General features: G+C 46.1%; 1 protein-coding gene across 1 annotated transcript in view; it reads left to right on the top strand.

Annotated features, from left to right (window-relative positions):
- The window catches only part of arrdc1b (arrestin domain containing 1b), a 28,795-nt gene extending 6,936 nt beyond the window's left edge, over positions 1-21,859 (top strand). Inside the window, exons 2-8 of the mRNA XM_056578503.1 lie at positions 6,917-7,027; positions 11,727-11,777; positions 15,060-15,214; positions 16,239-16,421; positions 17,017-17,193; positions 18,260-18,743; positions 19,063-21,859. Of these exons, the coding sequence (XP_056434478.1) occupies positions 6,917-7,027; positions 11,727-11,777; positions 15,060-15,214; positions 16,239-16,421; positions 17,017-17,193; positions 18,260-18,743; positions 19,063-19,127 (1,226 nt within the window). The 3' untranslated portion in view covers positions 19,128-21,859. The remainder of the gene's footprint in view (positions 1-6,916; positions 7,028-11,726; positions 11,778-15,059; positions 15,215-16,238; positions 16,422-17,016; positions 17,194-18,259; positions 18,744-19,062) is intronic.
- Positions 21,860-22,180: the final 321 nt, after the last annotated feature.

The raw sequence follows: 22,180 nt of genomic DNA, 5'->3' as shown, positions 1-22,180 counted from the left end.
GTGTGTGTGTGTGTGTGTGTGTGTGTGTGTGTGTGTGTGTGTGTGTGTGTGTGTGTGTGTGTGTGTGTTATTATCCTAGTATAAGATGACGTGCCACAGTGCACTACCGTCTGTCTGTCTGTCTGTCTGTCTGTCTGTCTGTCTGTCTGTCTGTCTGTCTGTCTGTCTGTCTGTCTGTCTGTCTGTCTGTCTGTCTGTCTGTCTGTCTGTCTGTCTGTGTGCACGTGCGTGTCTGTCCGTGTGTGGGACGCTTTAAATGACTTGTTTAAATTGTACCTGTGTCACAGAGGTGCAGCCTCTCTCCTTCCCACTCCTTCCCTTTCTCGGCACCAATAAACCCCCCAGCCAAGTGTTTCCACTGCCAACGTGTCTGCTGCCGCTCGGTGCGCCTGTGCCCTGGAGGGCAGTGTGGAGAGTGCTCTAATCTCTGAGGCGTGGACAGATAGCGCTTTATTGGCAGGGCTCGCACAGCTTATTCAGCCAGGTGGACTGGGTGACGTTATTTTCGTAATCACCGAAACCCATCTCACTGGGGTTTATTTTAAATTACGTCAAATAACAGACGGGTCACATTCAGTCTTTATCAAATTATTATACACATGGAATATTTGTGCAATTATTTAAATTGAAATATCTTTCCATGGGCATCTGGGTAGTTTTTGTGACCATTGCTATATATTGGCAAGTCATTCCAAAATATGGAACGTGGGTTTCTGCAATTTGTGACTCCCAAGAGTAATTCTTAGACAAACCCTAGCTGTTGCTTGTTTAGAAGTTCAAAGTGTCTTTAAGAGCTCAGTCTGAAGCCCGCCAGCCATCTGTATCTGTAGTGCGGAGAGAGGCTGTCTCCTTCAGGCTTTAACAAAAGGCCAGGGGCTCCCCTTTGGGTTAAATATTTATCAGGGGACTCAAGAGAACAACTGCACACAGCGGAGCAGACCCCCCCTCCCCCCACCGCACAGTTACCGTGGTAACCGTCGTTGCTCCTCCATGTTAAAACTTCTGCTAATGCTTTAGACAGTTGTTTATCTTTTTTTTTTTAAACCAGCGGTTTTCAATGTGTCACATCCTGTTCGGTCTAAAGCAGGAAGTTCACTCTGGGACATCAACAAACCCTGAAACTCAGAGGAAAATGAAAGGTCACACTTCAAAGCTCTGTGACCCCAAGGTTCGACATAGCCAAGGGTTCGGAGCATTCACCTCTTCCTCCATGTGGAGTGGAAGACCCGCCCCTAGTTTGATCAAAACAATCTGTTTAGGAGTCACTACAGTTACAACACATGGGTTTTATGGGTTTGTTTTGGCTGTATAATGAACACACTCATAACCTGAATGTTGCCTTTATGTTCATTACACGTTCATGATTGTTGTTTTGTAGAAAGCTGATAACAGGGAGTGAGCTGGCACGCACGTGGAGATTGTATTCTCTTCTGGACTATTGCTAGCTGTAGCTAACCTACGCTCACTGTCTTGCACGCACGCACACACACGTACACACGTACACACACACACACACACACACACACACACACACACACACACACACACACACACACACACACACACACACACACACACACATAATGCAACCATAACACAACCATATTTCAGAAGTCTTAAGATCAAAGTAAAACAGAACACACTCATAATCCATGTAAAGCAGGCTTATTGGGACCCATCAGACTTAAAGGCCTCGGCTGGCTTTGTGTTGAGGCAGGCTCTCCTTACCGGATCAGGATTCAGGTGCCCTCGCCCGGTGACTCTGCTTAAGAGACTTCTTAAAGGAGATCCAGGGAAAGTGAGGAGAGCTAATTGTCTGTGGACGTTGATGGTTTAATGAGGACAGTAGGGTCTGCCTCGGGTTACCCCCTGCCTCGGATCGGTCAGAACCCAGCAGGCTTCTGCCGCTGCTGCTGCTCAGGTTGCAGCCTGTTGTGCGTTAAGGCTTTCTCTCAGCGACCTGATGGATATCGGTGTACCGCTTGGATTAGGTTCCCCACAAGTGCCTCCTAGCTTAATGTCGGATCAACGTCGTGCATCAGAGCAAGGGTGGGCTGTTTGAGGGTTTGACATCTTGGTTGTGTATTTTGCTCATAATTATACAGAGACGGGCTGAAAAACTATGCATTTCTCTGGAGCGCCGTTTGTCATCTTTTGCCGATCTAGAAGAGCATGGTTCCTTTCTCTAACAACCTGGGCACCCTCTGTAACACAAGTGCTCTCTATTGACTCTCCACCTCTATTGATCATGTTCACCAGTGTTTTATGACAAACACTTTATATGACACTGGATGAGACTCAATTCCGGTTGGATCATTTGGGTCCTTTTAAAAAATGTGTGCAACAAACTCTGTACTGTACACCATAAACACAGACTACATTACCGTAGTCTGGGAGCAAAGTGCAACTAATGGTCGCCATGGTTTTGGCTGGACTAATTACCTCGTCATTGAAATTATCAGATCTGCCCTTATATGGGCAGACAGGAAACCATTCTAATGGCCTTTACTCTAGAAACATGCTAGCAGCACTCCACTAGACTCCACAAATTAAAATAAATTTGAATTTGAATATTCTGAATTCCGAGCTAGCTCCATGAGAACGACACATATCAACAACAACAAGCCTTTAAAACCCTCCCGTTGACGAGCTCACCCCATTAATCTCTCCCCTAGAGTTCTGTCCACCTACAAGGTCAATAAGGGCCCAAGTAACAGCCCAGTCAATACAGCCCAGCCAAGGTTACTGAGCCTATAAAACGACACGGCGCAAACAAACACACTTAACTGCTTTGTGTGTAGTGTGTGTGTGTGTTGGTTGGGCGGTGGGTCTGTGTTTTCAATGAAACTAAACAGAGATGACCTCTTCCTGCCCGGCTCGTCTCTTAAACGGGACGCACACTGGAAAAAACACGGAGCGCTGAGTCCTAGGAACCTAAAACCATTCCTCTTGATCTCTGACGTACACGAGAGGTGCCAGGTTATACTTTGAGTTCTGCTCCAGACCCTAGCACGCACTCACAGAACCATCCATTGCCATTCTTTCGTTCAACGAACAAGACCTAAAATCTTCCGACTTGTGGCGTGCAACCGGATTTATGAACGACCGACGGATCTCTCTGCTCCTTCTGGAATGTTCACCCACCAGCCCGCCGCTGCCACTGACCTTTGTGATGGCAACATTTCCAGTTGAAAGGCCACATTCTTAAAGATGCAGACTTAATAGCTCAACCATTACGTCCTCTATAGGGATATAACAGGACACACATGTTGAACTGCTGTGCTCATGTTGTGTGTGTCAACTGTATCTCATGAAGCTACATATCTTAGTTTGTCTAATAGCAAGCTAACTACAGCTCTTTATCTATGGCTCCCAGCCTCCCACTAGATCTTGCTTGAGGATAGCGGCAAGAGAATTACCCATAAACGGACCCACATGGTGACGTCACTTATGTAGCCAGTAGCCACCGCCATGACCAACCCACCCAGACTGTTATTCTGTAACTGTTGTTACAGAATAGGAGAAGAACCCGGTGATCCTGAAACCCGACCCGCATCGCCTCTCGCGTCGATGCTCTCGTATCTACGTTAAACGCAGGTCGGGTCCTGTTAGATTGCCACGGCTCACCGGGATAACCGTGAATGAATCACGTAGCCGTGAATCAGCCCCCGGTCGGACACTGGCAGATGAAGGCCTCTTTGTTAGCAGTGTGTTCGGTCTGTCTGCCAAGCAGCAGGCAGGCAGGGAGGGAGGAGACCATGGCCTTGAGGAGAGGATTCCCAGGCTGGGCGAGGCCGGGGGAGGACAGCTGGGCCCCAGCCAGAGAGCTGTCCGTCACCGGCCGGCTGCAGATTCCAATGCTGGTTGAGATGTCGGCCTGTGATGATGTGTCTGGATGAGGGCGTGAGTCGCTGACCCGGATGACTGGACAAAATGTGTTGTGGAGATGGATGGACAGACAGACAGTGATGCACACAGCTGAGCAGACATACCCGTCCCATGCACACAAATGAGCACACAAACAGTTGCATAAATACAGACAGACAGGCAGACAGGCAGACAGGCAGACAGGCAGACAGGCAGACAGGCAGACAGGCAGGCAGGCAAACAGACAGACAGACAGACAGACAGACAGACAGACAGACAGACAGACAGACAGACAGACAGACAGACAGACAGACAGACAGACAGACAGACAGACAGACAGACCTCACATTAAGGAGATTATCACAATGCTATTTGATAAATAGTGCAGAAAAAGTCACACATTTATGCAATGAATGATTATATAAATAGTCCTGTTACTACGACTACTATACTGTAGTATGCATGAATAATCATCGATGTACAAATGCAAAATACATCACAGCACACATGCCGTGGGTAGCATTTCTAATTATCGCCTGGTATCGCCTGTTGTGGGCTCTCTCTTCCTCCTCCTCCTCCTCCCCCCTCCTCCCCTCCTCCCCCCTCCTCCTCCCTCTCCTCCTCTAGTTTCTCCTCCTCCTCCTCCCTCTCCTCCTCGTGTTTCTCCTCCTCCCTCACCTCCTCCTCATCCCCCCCTCCTCCTCCTCCTCCTCCTCGTATTTCTCCTCCTCCTCCTCCTCCTCGTGTTTCTCCTCCTCCTCCCTCTCCTCCTCGTGTTTCTCCCTCTCCTTCTCCTCCTCCTCCTCACCTCCTCCTCCTCCTCCCCCCCCCTCCTCCTCCTCCTCCCCCCCTCCTCCTCCTCCTCCCCCCCTCCTCCTCCTCCTCCTCCTCCTCCTCCCTCTCCTCCTCGTGTTTCTCCTCCTCATCCTCCTCCCCCCCTCCTCCTCCTCCCTCTCCTCCTCGTGTTTCTCCTCCTCCTTGCGCCGCCAGTCAGCGGGGTGGGCCGTGACGCCCCCGCTCCCATCTGTCTGAGAGCCTGAACCAGGAAATGGACTTGGAGCGCGTCCAGCCCGCCCGGCGGGGCGACTCCCTCCGCCGGGCCTCTGGCTCTCCGGTGCCCCGGGTCTTTGTTTGGTTAGACGCTAGAATGTTCCGCACGCCGCTGGTTAATGTTCATTGTGTTCGGGTTATTAATTCGGGCGCTCCTCATCAAGCTCTGATTAATTGGTGCGTCTTACTGAACGTTAGTTAAATTTCTCGTTGTTTAATTAATTCAGGGGGTTAAATACCCACGTGACGACTCGCAGATGAACACAGACCAAAAAACACACTAATTAAATCATTTGACAATGGCATCAAGGAGCCAAGAGCCTTCCTATTGGTCGGGAGAGGTTGTGACGCATGGAGTTACTCAGACCGGTTTGAACCGGCGTTTATTCCATCGATGTCTTTGTGGCCATTAAGACCTCATCCTCCTCATCGCTAATGTACTTAAGGAATGGCCTTCTAAAAGGGTCTCTGCTCCCTCAGCAAAGTGTACTCTGAGATATCAGCCGATATTTCAGGTGTTGGTTCTATTGAACCATAATCATGGTGACTGTTGGATGCCCACCAACATTCGCCCCACAGCCCTCACTTCCTCTAAAAAGGTGTCAACTCACCATCTGCTCTGTGTGTTTGAGTCAGTGTGTGTGTGTGTGTGTGTGTGTGTGTGTGTGTGTGTGTGTGTGTGTGTGTGTGTGTGTGTGTGTGTGTGTGTGTGTGTGTGTGTGTGTGTGTGTGTGTGTGTGTGTGTTCCCCAGGCAATACGGATCAGAAATAACTTACGTCTATCGGCCTCTCTGTCTGTCACTAAATCAAATATGGAGCAAGAAGCCGTCAACGCTTTTGTTGCTCAGTGACACTAGAGTGCAGCCACTCCCCTGTGTGTGTGTGTGTGTGTGTGTGTGTGTGTGTGTGTGTGTGTGTGTGTGTGTGTGTGTGTGTGTGTGTGTGTGTGTGTGTGTGTGTGTGTGTGTGTGTGTGTGTGTGTGTGTGTGTGTGTGTGATGTGTATGAATAAACTGTATGGAGCTGCTGGGTCAGCAGGGAACATGATTATGTGGGAACGAGGCTAAGAAGGAGGAGGAGAAACTAACACGCACAGAAACGCACTCACTCACTCACTCACTCACTCACTCACTCACTCACTCACTCACTCACTCACTCACTCACTCACTCACTCACTCACTCACACTCACACAAACACGCCAGAATGAGGTTGTCCTCCATTATCTACAGAGATCCGTTACCCGTGCAGGATAACACTATAAACCCCTTGTGACATTACAAGTGGTAGAATATCTGTCGGTTATACCACCCAAGTTCTTTATCGATATATCTTGTCGTGCGTCTTCCTTGACACTCCAAACTTGTGATGTCACAAATGGATAATTACAAATCACCCTGACAGCTTGTAGTAAAATAGGGTCCCTTTTTAAAGACTTTTCTGCGACAGTGTTTTGTTTAACAGTGTTGCTAATGCTCACATACATTTCTATACAGTACAAAGACCCAGTGTTGTCTGTTGATGAGAGTCCGATGATGGATCCACATTCATTCGATAACAACGGACAAGTTCTGCTCTGTGAGCTTGGATTGGTCCGTTGCATGATGCCACATCTTTTGATGTGCTCTTCATAAGGTGTTGCAGTGCATACATTATCACTATAAAAAAACTGAAACCGAGTGTGTGTGTGTGTGTGTGTGTGTGCGTGTGTGTGGGTTGATTCCGGCGTTGTGTTGTTTTAAAGAGAAGGAGACGACTGAGTTTATGGATGAGAGTCCACCCTAGAGAGGCTGTTGCTAAGCAACACAATAAATACAGAGGTGCAAATGAAAAATGAGTATCAGAAAATTGCTCTGATTTGGCAGTACTTGAGTGTGAAGTTATTGCCTAAACAAAATAATAAATGGATTTGTGCAGTCTGTTGACCTATAAGTGTCTCTCTCACTATCTCTCTCTGCCTCTATCTCTCTCTATGTCCCTGTCTCTCTCCCTCTCTCTCCAGCAATTAAGGTGAACTGCCATGGGTCGTGTGGCATTTCCAACAAGCTGAACGATACATCGTGGACGCTGTCCGAGCAGTACTTCAACAGTACCCTGTCTGTCGCCGACAAAGGTAGGAGGTGTCCGTCTGTGTTCCCCTCTTGTCCTCTTCTCCCCTCTCCCTCTGTTCTCTATTCTCCTCTCTTGTCTTTTTCAATTGTGGGTTATTTTGGGTGTGAGACTCATGACTTGAAAACATTTCCCAGTTTCACAGCACAATATCAATAGGGTCATACACGGGGGAAAACATCGCACATCGTGGGAACAGACACACACTAGTGGCTGTATGGTTTCATACCTCAGGGGGGTGAGACTCACACTCATCGCTGTGAACATGACCTCAAACAGCCTCTGGTTTACCACCAGATGTGATGTTGCTTAAGCCTTAGACCATCCATTTCAAAAACTATCTGTAGCCTTCTGGTTGGTTTAGACCACAAGCAGAGAGGACTGAGGAGCTGAACCATCCGGGACACATCTGGGTGTGGACACTCCCACTTGTGATGACACAAGCGGCCTCGTTTAAATCAAAATGGCTTGTAATGACTCATCGCCCTCACAGCTGGCGGCATTCTTTTTGTCTAAATACGGGGCGTCTCCCCCGTCGATCATGTGACCCTGATCAACCCAATCACCTGATTGGCCCGCTTCACAATCTGCAAGAATCTGCAGGAACCCGGCATTGCGTTTCACCTTCTATGGGGGGTAATGGCGGCAGCAGCAGCAGCAGCAGCAGCAGCAGCCGGTCCATCCAAACCTAAGCCCTAATCACCCAGAAAATACTCCCCCCCCCCTCCCCTCTCCTCCCCATCATGGAGGAGAGACAGATTCTGGCCCTCTGCCAGCTCTCGCCAGCTGTTGGTCAGCATTCAACAGTCACCGATGAACAAGCGGGTAGAAATGCGTCAGGGCCGAGTCAGGGAGAGGAGCGGACCCAATCGCAGGGATAGAACCCACGAAGAGTCAAAGCACGTTAGGAAGAGTCGTCTACAAGCGGTAAACAGAGGTAAACATAGGGGGAAGTTACAACCACTGACAGGAACGAAACCAACCGACCACAATGGGTAGAAAGTTACTGTAACAAGATCACAGGGATAGAATCACTCATTTCACAGACGGTGATTTCACGCACGCAAAGTCTGCAAACGCAAGCTTCCTCCTCTTCCTGTGTGGGTGTGTGGTTGTGAATGATCAAATGCGACAGGCATGCACGAAAGTTTCTGTTAAAAGTGCACTGAGGGCAGGATTGGAGGGAAGTCAGCGATGGCCACTGGAGCGTGAAAGCCGGAGCGCTCGAACCGTGACAAGATAACCGGTTTTGTTGTGTTATGACTACTGTGTTCCTAATCCTTTTCCACGGCACTGTCACAAAGTTGACACACGGAGATGTGTCGTTATCATTCCACACACCAACATCAAACTGACGGGTTGTCAATTAAACAGTCATTGTTTGATTACCTGATGTGAGAATACAGTAGGCGCAGATTTGTAGACGGAGAGAGCTTTATTGTGAGTGATGGTGACGTAGACATTATTGCGTGTGATGTGTTCCTAATGGGCTTCTTGCGTAGGGCTTTGAAGAGTGGATGAAATAAAATCAATAAAAATGCTTTGCATTTAAATAATTTAGCATTGGTTTTCAATCGTATTTATTTTACAGCCTTGCTTATTTTTTTTAGAAAACTGAAAAATAAAGCGGGCCCAGCTGAAGTTGTGTTTGATCCAGAGAGTTGCACACTTTTAATGCATCTAATAAAAACGTTTACCATAGTCCATGCAATCCAAAATACATTCACGTTGCTTCGTTACGATCCTTATTCACTAATGGAGTCGTTTGTTTGACTTTTCCCTGACTGTTCAATTGGTCTATGTTGTCAAGATTGATGTCATAACCCATGTTTTTTTTTATGAGCAACATCACAGTTCTCATGACATTACAGTACTTTATGACATCGTCACATTACATGATGACGGCACGATGGCCCGTGACATCACACTAGAACTAAGATAATGTCATCGTCACAGTACATGATGTCAGCACACTGCCCCGTGACACAACATTAGATAATGACATTGTCACACCACATGATGACAGCACACTGCCCCGTGACACAACACTAGATAATGACATCGTCACAGTACATGATGACAGCACACTGCCCCAAATTGTCTCTCCCTTTTGATCTCTGCATGGAACCCTTGTCAATGATGATTAATTATTTCACTCAATCCCCTTGAATAATTAAAAATGTAAATCTCATGATGTCAGACTTTTAACAAAGTGTTCCTCTGAAAGACTGGGGATCTCAAGGTCAAGTTAATTAATTTACTATTTTGATCAAAGTCAATAATGGGTTACAAGAACTAATCAGTTGATATTTAATCAACCACATAGACCTCTCTGGCCCTCATGTACCACACACACACACACACACACACACACACACACACACACACACACACACACACACACACACACACACACACACACACACACACACACACACACACACACACACACTCTCTAACACACACACACACACACACAATAATACTCATCATATTCCATATAAAAGAAAAAAAAAGAAAAAGGGTTACTTCAATGGACTAAAAAGGGAGACACACATCAGAGAAGGAGCATGTTACTGAGAGAGAGTCGGACTGAGCAGGGGAGGTGCACTCTGGCTCTGCTCGATGGCTTCCTGCCCCCCTCCTAGTCCTACATCTTGTAAGTCATTGATTAACTCTGCTGGGAAGTGGCTTCTCCTGGTCCAGCTGCGGCTGTTTGAGTCCAGAGAGCGACTGCTTGGGTTGTATCAGCCGTGCTGCGACTGGCCCACAGTACACATCCAGGCAGACTCTCCCACTTGTAATGTCACAAACGGATAGGACGCTTGTGGGAAGATGAGGAAGAGACGAGATATCCAGCAGAGATTATACTGAAGATCCATCCTTGTATATTCATCCCTGCATTCAGATGCAGTATATATTTAAAATGCTCCATTTTAATCAAATAATTTATCTTGGTCCTATGGAGACAAATATTTAAACCGGCCAGGATTAGGGGTTACATTCTCACTGGCTGATATCCTTGTTAAAATTGTAATCACTCACAGCTTGTTAATCTTTGGATAAAAGCCACCACCAAACTACCTTTATCATGATATATTATTTGTCCTAACGTGAAGCTGAACCTCTCAGGCACCATCCGTCTGCCTCATCCCCGTCCACGACCCTGTTCCTCTCCATCAGGCCAGTACCATCCCCCCCCCCCCCCCAATCCCATCATCACTTCACACAATAACTGGCCAGACTTCAAAATGCAGGAGCTGTTCTGCTGCTCTGGCTACGTTGCCTAGCAACAGCATGGCGGTGTGGTCCCTCATCCGGAGGGTCCTTCGTCACGTCCTCCTCCTCTGTGAGCCACCCTCCCGTCGTCAGCGGGGGTTCAGAGGGTTTGCGCCTCCCACCGCACACTGCAGACCCCTCGTTCTCCAGGCGGCTCCTTGGCCCCACCTGCAGGGACCTCGCTCTGTCGATCATAAGGACCCCCCCCAGCCAGCCCCACACCCCATGAGACCCAGCCAATGGACGGTTACCTGTTGGCTTATCAATGGTGGGGGCTATGGTTTATATTTTCTCCGCATAAATATACATATTGAAATGTGTTTTATGTAAATATAATGTAAGGTAACATTACCTACAGTAATGGGTCATCGTTTAACACAAATGTCACGTGATGAAACGTAAAGGTAACAATGTAATGTAACACAATGCAACGTAACACGTAGCGTAAATGTAACGTTCCGTCACATGGCATAATGCAACGTAGCCTAAAGTATTGCACCAGTGAAATGCAACGTAACATAATTGAACTTACGAAACACAACATAATGTTACACAGCATGAGACTGTTGACAACGTATCACCTTGAATGTACGTTTCTCAGTGAACAACGAGGGGGGAACACAGGTAATGGCAAACCTCAATAGACGTCAGATGAAAACGACCCCTGTAACACCTTTCGTTGCGTAACCCTGGTAACGGTGGTACACTGGGAATGCGGATGGTGTTGATACCGTTGACAGGGCTGGGGTATGGTTCAGCCGGAGGGCAGTGTTTGAACAGTGTAACCTCATCCTGCGGAGCACAAGAGGCCCGCACCCACGGGGTGGACGCACTCCAACCGGCTAGCCTTTCAGTGTGAAATTTAAATAAACAGCAACACGTGTATTTACACTGGCTCTGGCATGGACACACACACACACACACACACACACACACACACACACACACACACACACACACACACACACACACACACACACACACAGAGGAACAGGCTGAGTGGCTCAACCCGCTGGTGCACTGACCACGTCAACAACACACCTTGTCGTGGCCACAGGTTTGATTCCCGCTTGGTCTCATTCCTATCTCTTTTCTTGCTCTAACTTTCCTCACGCTATCTTCATCGTCCTTTCTATAAAAAGGACTGAAGCCCATAACAATCTGTAAAGTGTTACACAAACACACATTTCAAGCTTTGCCGTTGTTTAAAAGGTCCTGTCCCCAAACCACAGAGCCAGAAACGACATCCTTCACCTCTCACTGTAAATAGAGAAAACCAACCATGAAAGGATAAGAAGTGACAATTCCCAGCACAAATAGATACCCTGCAATGGCTTCCTGTTGTTTTGAAGGATACATCTCTATTCATGAAATCCAAACACCCAGTGTGTGACAGCGTGTGTGTGTTTTGTGTTCCCCGACAGGAACGCTGACCGCAGGAGAGCACAGCTTCCCGTTCCAGTTTGCCATCCCAGGTATGACCTCACCGTGTTTACCCTGTGGGAGGGCCGCCGCTCACACACACACCACACACACACACACACACACACACACACACACACACACACACACACCCCTCGCTGTTCCATGACCGTGCATCTGTACACACGCTGATAACCCAATAAGACGGCCTGTTATTAATAGGTCCATCCAGGTCGTATTTCCTGTGGAGGAGGACATCGCCACGGTAACAGAGCCACTGCCAGACTCTTAGCTGTTGTTGCTACACGACAATGGAGGGGGAAAGAAAAGACTCGCGTAACCACGCCCAGTTTGACTGGTTCAGATTAAACCAGTAAAGTACTGGATGTAACGATTCAATCAGTATTAAAAAAAGAACACTTGTTTTGTCTCCATGACATCGTATGAACCTTTTGGTTAAGTAAGGTTTGACGAGCAGCTTGTGGTTAATTATTTCCTGGTAGTATCATTCGAATGATTAATAAATACACTAATACTCATTGGAATGTTATGTGGAAAATGTAGTTCAACACAAAGTCCAAGATAATTTTTCCATGAGTATAGGAAGTGTCTCAATATTCTAATTAAGCTGGAGTTAAAGTAGCCTTGTACCGTCCATCGCAGGTGAAACTACAGGTCCTTTATTAACTTAACCTTTATTAACTCACTGACGAGAGCAAGAACCGTTCAACTCCCACCCCAAAGGTCCTGGGTTCAATCCCCCCAATGCCCTCAGCCTCATCGCTTGGGGTCCGTGATCTAGATACCCAACTTCTTCCTGCTCCTGAATGACATATATATATCGACATAGACTTTAGTATAATGATTAACTTATTTTCTTGTTGAGGCCCACTTCAGAAACTCACAACACAGGGAAGTGTCCGCTGCTCTCACGCAATAACCTCTGGGCTGTTTTATGTTATGTTAGCCTAAATCATGTCAAATAGTAGTGCTGAATATACCAGCACCTCTTTACGATGAGTGTGATAAGACCAGCAATTCCCCGCAACCCCCCCCCCTGCTTACTTCCTTGGTCTCTGTTCTTGAGGTGTTTCTGATGTGAGGCAGGGTCAGGATTAGAAACGTGTGTAAAAATGTCCTATCTCAATCTCCCCCCCCCCTCACCCCAAGTCAATGTTTCCAGAACCAAGTAATGGTTTTGTGGTGTAAGCCCAGACATGCTGCCAGGTGTTTGTACAGTGCAAGGGAGGTGTAATGTCTACCTAAAAGGTATTTAGGCTGTGTGTACCAACATGGTCATGCCACACCGTTTTGGCCCCCGTGCTAGACAATATGTGTGTTTGCTTTGCAGCTTAAATTACACAAGGCCTTTCTGGGACAACGTGGTGTGCACAGCTCGTGTGGGCACTAGTCAAACCAAACCAAACAATGTACCAATAGATCAATCCTTAGTATCAGGATATTTGCTTTGGGTCAATAATCCAAGGCCCTCTTTCACAGGCTGGTTTTCCTGTTAAAGTTCAACAAGACGTGAAAGGGGGAGCTAGGAGGTAGAGATTACTTGAGGATGCCCCTAATGTGTTATCAATATTCTTCTTGAAAATGTCCTCCCCGCTGAGCAATGGTTGACCCGAGCGTTGAACTGGTCTCTTTGGGAGAAATTGATCCAACTTCAATACAGCGGAACGATGCTGTCAGACATCACAGTCGTTTACCAAACATATCATCCGTTGAGAAAAGGACAACTTAAGGATTCATTCAAAAAGGATGCATTTAGTATGAGTTGAGTCAGTGATGCATCGAGATTGCATTTATGATTCCTTTAGCATACATGAAGGACAGATTTAATTTTGGATACATTAACAAAACGTTTAGGTCACTTTTAGGATACATGTAGAGGATATATTTACGTTACATTTAGGATATGTTTATCCGTTCAGAATACTTATACTATACTTATACATATGTATAGCATATATTTCGTGATACATTTAGCACAACTTCAGTGTACATTTAAGGGGGACCGTAGGATACCGGGATTTAAAGGCCAACAGCCGGATCCCCAGCATCCTGGGAGTGTTCCTGGTGGCAGGAGACTGCGGCAGACTGCAGAGTGTGCTGCGTGCTGAGCTGGTCTCTGGGCTGGGGGACAGGGAGAGCCCTCCATACAGAGAGAGAGGCTGGAGCTAGGCGTCGGCTGATAGGACTGGGCAGCTCTGGAAGCCTGGCCCGATAAGGACGATCAGATAACCGGGGGGGTAGTGCTCTGGATTTAGGCCAGCCAGCACCAGGAAAGGAGAGAGGAAATGCTTTGTGGGATGCCTGTGTTATCTGCTGTGGTTCTCCTGCAGCAGGTCTCGCTGTTAGACTTGTTGTATACAGTGCATGCTTTGGACTCATGCCGCGGAGTCCAAAGCATGATCTAAAATGTTAGATCTTAACCTTCAGGAGAGTGGGAAATGCCAGGGTTTCTTCATCACACACGACTAGTTACATGCTAGACAACTAAACTCGCTTATTCATTGAATCATGATTGAACAAATAAAAAAAGGCTTTATGCCGTTCTCAGGCTTAGCTTGCAGATGGGAGAGAGGCACTGGCAGCACTATAGTGCTTCAGTTTATTGTCTCTTGCACGCTCTCACTCTCTCTAGCTCTAAACGTCTCTCGTCATGCAGGCTAATCCTCTGGGACATAAGTCGGATCACAACACCAGCCCGATCTCTGTTGAAATAGGAATTAATTGTCCAAAGACAACGTCAAATATCACAAGGGTTCAGATGGGTAACACCAGGGACAGTGTTACACAGTCGATGGTATTTAACTCCACTACGTCCACCGGTTTTCAGTGAGCTGTTTCTTCATGCCATGACCCAGATCATGGAAGGATACGCATGAGGAGGATGAGTTTGGCAGCTGGACTAGAAGCTAGAAACTTGAATCATCTAGAACCAACTAAAACAATTTTTGTGCCGTTTACAACATGTCAGTGGAATGGCCGCAACGCTCTGAGTACTTCTATTATCTCAAATTTAATCACAAGCAGGGATTATGACCATCCCTCCCTGTTTAGTTTCACCCTGTGGCTTGTTTTATACCTGGAATGGGCCTTTTATGGGAAAATAAGAATGATGATTCACTATAACTCTAAGCATCCTCCTCTGTCTCGAATCAAATCGAAACTATTCCATTCTGAACAAAGTTAATATTTAAATAATCAAATTGAATAGGATCTTATGTAATTTAATTAATTCTTCTCTGCAGTACAGTTATCTAATCTTCTTTTGCTCTACTCTACTTTAATATATTTATAAATTCTCTGCTATCTATTTCCAGCTGCAGTACCGACTTCATTTGAAGGCCCCTTCGGGAAGATTGTTTACCGCATAAAAGCTTTCATCGATACGCCTCGCTTTTCGAAGGACTACAAAGCCCAGAAGCCCTTCTACCTGCTCAATCTGCTCAACCTCAACGAAGTCCCAGACATTGAGGTAAGAGCTTTATGGTTAATGTAGATGTATTGAGGATGTCTCTGCCTCTTGTCAACAGAACTAGCCATGTTCTTTTTTTGTCAAATATATAAAGATGATTTAAAAATCTAATATAAGAAAATATAAGAAAAAAATCAGAAGGAAGCACTTCCGATAGATTACAAAGGATGCTTAAAGTCTTCCAAGGTAAATGAGGCGACAGCTCCATCATTTCCTTTTTATACTGATCTTTTGTTTCGCCAGACCAGCTTTTGAAAGCTGTGCCCTCATTCACTCACACTAGGATCCACTTTATACTCCGTCATTGCTCTATGATATACCTTTTAGAACCTGCTTCCTGATAAAAGCTGTGGAGTTTAGCCTTTTTTTGCGACATGACTCAGGAACGGCGAGGAGATAAGAGGAGGGGGGAGACCTTGGGAGAGAGGGGAAAGGGGGGAGAGTGGAGTGGAGGGCCGGACGGGAGGAGGGCGAGGAGATCAGAGTGGAATCTCCTTCATACTAATCGAACCATTTATGGGGCCAGTCATTATCAAGATGGCACCTTATTGGATTTCGCCAATCAACCAACTATAATTCATTCTTTCCCTCGCTTCAATCTAATTGAAACCCTACCCCTTCACCCACTCTCCCACTCTTCCCCCTCAGCCACACACACTCCGATATCACATCGCTCCTGAACATAAGAACACCAAAGAGGAGTGAACCTCATGTTGCAGAGTGACACTTGGGCCCGAGGGTACCAACCTCACGCCCAACGCCGGGGTTGCATTTCACACAACTGTGATTGACAGGCACAAAGGTTTCCTGGAATCCAGGAAGAGAGGCCCTGATTGGTCAGAAGACGGATGTGGTCTGAAATCGATGGGTTCTCATATAGAGACAGTTGGGTCAACTCCAAACTGATAGCTGAGGGATGACTTGGCCATTTCTAACAAATTACACTCCAGTAATAGCTCTTCAATCGAACCTGCAGCACCTTTAACCAAACGGCAAACAGTGACAACGTCATACTTTCCCCCAGCAATCCAACCATGCGGTGACCACCAAGAAGTTCACCTACCTGCTGGTCAAGACCGGGACGGTGATGCTGAGGGCCTGCAGCGACCTGCGGGGCTACACCCCCGGTCAGGTGGTCCGACTGGCCACCGAGATACACAACAAGTCTGGGAAGGACACGGGCTCTGTGTTGGCCAGCCTCATACAGGTAACTATCATACAGGGCTTCCTATTGGCCAGCCTCCTACAGGTAACTATCATACAGGGCTTCCTATTGGCCAGCCTCATACAGGTTACTATCTTACAGGGCTTCCTATTGGCCAGCCTCATACAGGTAATTATCATACAGGGCTTCCTATTGGCCAACCTCATACAGGTAACTATCATACAGGGCTTCCTATTGGCCAGCCTCATACAGGTAACTATCATACAGGGCTTCCTATTGGCCAGCCTCATACAGGTAACTATCATACAGGGCTTCCTATTGGCCAGCCTCATACAGGTAACTATCGTACAGGGCTTCCTATTGGCCAGCCTTGTACAGGTTGCTATAATACAGGTCTTCCTATTGGCCAGCCTCATACAGGTAGCTATCATGCAGTTAAATCCAGGGAATGGGTTAACCTAGCGATTGTTAGTGCTTTGCACTTGGTTCTATAACCATCCTTACTGTACCGAGTGCAATATATTGTTTCACTTTCTTCTGACAGATGTACTTATTGAAGGTAGCTTTGGATAAAAGCATCTGCTAAATGCCCTAAATGTAAATTTAAATGTCATGCGTGTGTTTCTGTCCCCCCCAGAAAGTGACCTATCGGACGAAGCGGCCGCTGTACGACCTGCGGACCATCGCGGAGGTGGAGGGGGCGGGGGTGAAGGCGGGGAAACACGCTGAGTGGCGGGAGCAGATCATCGTCCCGCCCCTCCCCCAGTCAGCGCTGGCCTGCTGCGGCCTCATAGAGGTGGACTACTTCATCCAGGTCAGAGACACCGGCTCATTTAGCATTTATAACGTCTTTATTCATTCACACATTTTATTTGTTTATGTTTATGTATTTATCGTCATTATTTTATATATTTTGTTATCATTTTTGTTGTGTTTAATTATGCGTGAATGGTTTATTTTTTATTATAAATTCCTTAATTGAATTTGTATTTTATTTGTTATCTACTTTTTGATTAGGTCTTTGCAGGCTGATAGAATTAAGATAGTTTGAACTCCAGCGATCCTTCCATTGGTTAAGACTCGAGTGGCATAGACATTGCTGTCTGTATGGTTACCATCTACATGTCACATCACTTTTAATGGGCCTCGTTCACTGGGTGGCCATCTTGGATCTAGACACTATCTGGGTCGGAGGCACTGGCCTCACTAGGATTTGAGGACAGGCTGGGCTTAGCCCAGCAGGGGGTTTGGATTTGATATACAAGCTCTATTTTTATGCTTTTTGATGCACACTGGCACCTTATTTAAATTCAAGAACATGTCTTAATCATTGACTTATTTTATGTTTACCCTAGATTAATGATGAATTGTGATTTTTTAAATGTTAGTAGTTGTTGGTAATAAGTATGATAAACATTTAAGGACATGCTTCAGTAGCAGACTCTAGAAAAATAGTTGAATGTGTTTATTTGAACATGAGTTTATTGGAATATTGCATTTTCTTTGCCACACACACACACACACACACACACACACACACACACACACACACACACACACACACACACACACACACACACACACACACACACACACACACACACACACACACACACACACACACACACACACACACACTAACACACACACACACCCAACTAATGTTCAAAAGCCCCAACCTAACGAGGATGGCCACCTGACATCAACCTTGACGCCCCTCTCTCTTTTCTCCCCCATGACGTCTCTCTCTCTCTCTCTCTTTCTCTTTCTCTTTCTCTTTCTCTTTCTCTTTCTCTTTCTCTTTCTCTCCCTCTCTCTTTCTCTTTCTCTTTCTCTCCCTCTCCCTCTCTCTCCCCCTCCCTCCCTCCCTCCCTCCCCAGGTGTCGTTGCGGTCCCCCGAGGCGGTGGTCACGCTGCCCATCTACATCGGTAACATCGCGGTGACCCTGTCGCCATGCTCCCGCTCCCTGGCCTCGTCCTCCCAGTACCCCAGCACCCAGAGCCCCGACCGCATCACCCCCAGCGCCCCGCCCGCCGAGCCCCGCGACGGGGACGGGGGGGCCGCCGGGGGGGCGGGCCCCGGGGCCAGCGAGGAGATCCCCACCAAGAGCCACTCCCAGCAGGACCCGTCGGGACAGGCCAGCGCCACCATGTCCCCCAGCGCCTACGGCCACGCCCCCGGGCAGCGCGGGGGGGGCGGGGGGCTGGGGGGCCCGGGGGGGGAGTCCTCGGGCGCAGCCCCGCTGTTCTGTGTGTCCACGGGGGCCACCGTCCCCTTCTACTCTGAGGGCAGCGCGACGCCCATGCCCACCTCCTGCTCCCTCATCCTCCCCCCGGAGTACAGCAGCTCTGACTACCCCCATGGTACACACACACACACACACACACACACACACACACACACACACACACACACACACACACACACACACACACACACACACACACACACACACACACACACACACACACACACACACACACACACACACACACACACATTCCGCTATAAAGTGTAAGTATTGTATGACGGCCCCAATGGTGGGTTGAGACCAGTTGTACTATTTAGTTCAGGGGTCATCTACAGACAATGGCCCAGGATTAACTTGATGGAGTTAAGCCACAAGGAAATAATCTACAGATTACATCATTCTTCTTCTGTCTCTCATTCCTCCCCGTGCAGAACCTCCTCCGAGCTACGAAGAGAGCTGCAGCAGCGCCCCCCCGAGGCCAGGCAGAATACAGTAGACCACGAAGCCCCTCCCACTCTCAGCCTTCAACCAATCGTGGGGTAGAAACGGGAGATTATGGACGTGGATGTGAAAACATTTTGGAGAGAGGAGGAGACTTTTCATTTTTAACTGATATTTCACCGAATACACACCAGAACTCTAACCGGTGTTAGATTTGGTGGAATTACACTGTGCCTCGAATGATCTAGAACAATAGAATAATTATGACGTGATTTAATTTTTGCTATTTTGTCATTTATGATGCCTTAATTATGTACATTTGGTCTACTGGGAGGATACAAATGAGGCAAGACTTTTATTCTGGAAGTTGTGCATTTTTAAATATGAACCTTATGTTTGTGTGTTTGTCAACCACAGTGAACGAGTAAGGCCTAAGCAGTAATAACTGGTTTCTGTTTATATATGGGTTCTGTTCTTCTAAAATCTCATTTTGCATCCTGCTTTCTCATTTGATGAACAATATGCGGTCCTCTGCGTCTTCCTACTCCTGTAGCAAAAGGAGGGACCTCTCTTTATGTACCAATGGCTTATTTAAATGTAGCTTTTTATTCACACACTTTAAACTTTTTAAATTGCAAAGGTGCTGTAGAGGAGGTTGCAAAAAATTGAAAACAAAATGTTGGTGATCTTAACTTGTCTTCGGGAGCTTCTTAAATTATTATTCTGACGTGAGATATCAGTGAATCTAACTTTCCACCGTTGCTAGCTACAGTAAGTAAAGACATTGATGCAGTTGTTGCTGGCAGAGGAGTGGTCTATGTCTACCCCCTTGTGGCCACTGCTGGAACAGGTTGGAACTCGGATATTTAACTGGTGCGGATGTGGAGACTAAAGGAACCAGCTGTTTGTATTTGTATCTGCGTTGTCTCTTCCTACAAACTAAGTCCATTGTTGTGTAGATAAGACAAGGCATACGCATTAAGATACTAATGCAATTTCTGCCCCTCTATGATTGTATATTTTTTAACTTTGGTTTTGTTGCCTTATCCAATTTGTTGTCATTTTGAGGAATGAAGAAAGGTTAAATGTCCCTGCTTACTCTCTTTATGTTGCTGTGTAAATCATTATTGTGCACATACCAGCACCTTGAATATTTGTGTCTGTGTATGTTTGCAGTGTGTGTGCGTGCGTGTGTGTGTGTGTGTGTGTGTGTGTGTGTGTTTGCATTGTGTGTGTGTGGGAGCATGCATATGAGCGTGTGTATTTGCAGTGTATGTGAGAAAGTGTATCTCATTTGTCACCCATTACTTTGATCAGATTCCTCATCTTCCAGTCATCTGAATCATGCCCAAAGTTAAAATTGATTTGTAATTTGTAATTTATTTGTTCTTGTTTCCACATTTCTGTTTTCTGTGTGCGCTAAGCATCCATGCAAGTGTGTTACCATTTCCATTGATTTTATCACATGTAAACCATACACTTGAAATGAGTCCCTAGCTGTTAATAGAGCATAATCTACCCTTACAGCAAATTCAGATCCATTTCATTCAGATGCAGGTAGCTGCTGGCCATGGTTCTCTAGGACTGGCTAAGAATAGGGAGGCTGCAGACTTGGGAGTTTAAGCCCAGAACCCTTTAGGCTTAGAGTCCGGCAGACCTGGACCCTCCTGACTGCTGCGGCCCTTTGTTATGAACGAACCACAGCTACACCTTACAGTTGTAGCTGTAAAAAAAAAAACTCATCCACTCCACACAAGCTATAATGGCTGCTGTTGTGAATGCATGCCTTACAAAAAACATCCGTTCGTAACACTGTGTCTTTAAACCTATAGCTTTTGATCCAGTTTTTTTTGTTCAAGTCTGTATGAATGCAGTACTGGCCCATTTCACAGTAAAACACGATATCGGAAAGGGGTCGGCTATCATTTCAGCTGTTTTAACTTATCAATATTACTCAAAATGTACTGTTATGCCCCTTCCCCCATTCAACATGTCTAGTTGAAGCCATTACCAAACTCACCCTCGCTGATTTACAATCACATTCATCATTCATAATTTCATGACCATCAGCTGGGACTGAGAACAGTCATAATATGGTGGTCGTTCTGGGCCGGGCACTCTTTGAGATGCCAGGGATTTAACCCAGGACCTCATGCACTCTACCACTGTATTAGATGCCCTTGATTTGCTAAAGAGAATATGAGGAACATTGTGAGCCTATTCACACCCTCTTGGACTGTATGACTGGACATTAGATGATGCAACGTCGAGTTTATTCCTCAGTCCCTTTCAGCCCGACTAGTTGACCTTTGACCTGCTGAACTGTATTTGTTTTTTGAACTATTATGTGTTTAAAAATACGCTTTGTAAAATGTTGCAAAGAAAAAGGTGCAATTCCAAATCTCTTCATGATGGTGAATAGTACAAAACGCACGTTCCTGAAAATCACCTCGCTTCTGTTCCAAAACGATTGCTCTCTTGTTTGTTTGTTCCTAAACAAGAAGACATGAGCGAATCTAAAAAGAAATCACTGTTTATTCTGTTGGTTATCATGAACGGTGTGTGTGTGTGCTTTTGTATTTTTCTACTTCAAAGCGTTTACAGGTGTGTTGTACAGAAATAGAGATAGCAGCACCGTAGTATGTTAATATGACCATCAATCAATGTTGTACACTATAACAATAAAATTATCTGACAGTTCACCTTGATGTCTGCGTATGTGTGACCTAAACAATATTTGTATCTGTATTTACTGTGTGAACAGTGATGTTCCACATATTCTAAATAACAAGGTAATATAAAAACACTAGCAACTTTTTCTGAAAGGTTTTTATCTGATCTCTGCCTATATAATGTGTTTTTAGAAGAACAATAAACAAATTATTACAAAAAAATATTTATTTATATATTTTCTCTCAGATAATAATATTGATAAGAAATACATAAAAGTTTAAATGTTGAACGCCAAACCTCCCATACTGTAAGAACATCTTCCACATGATAAGCATTGTGTTGCTAGAACAGGGATTTGGTTTTGATTGAAAGGAAAGTTATGAAAGAGACTATATTATGAACGAGGTTACAAGGTGTAACTTCATGTGTGCATTC

This window comes from Gadus chalcogrammus, chromosome 19 (assembly GCF_026213295.1).
Source record: "Gadus chalcogrammus isolate NIFS_2021 chromosome 19, NIFS_Gcha_1.0, whole genome shotgun sequence".
Taxonomy (NCBI): Eukaryota; Metazoa; Chordata; class Actinopteri; order Gadiformes; family Gadidae; genus Gadus; species Gadus chalcogrammus.
This window is presented reverse-complemented; position numbering and strand designations above follow the sequence as displayed.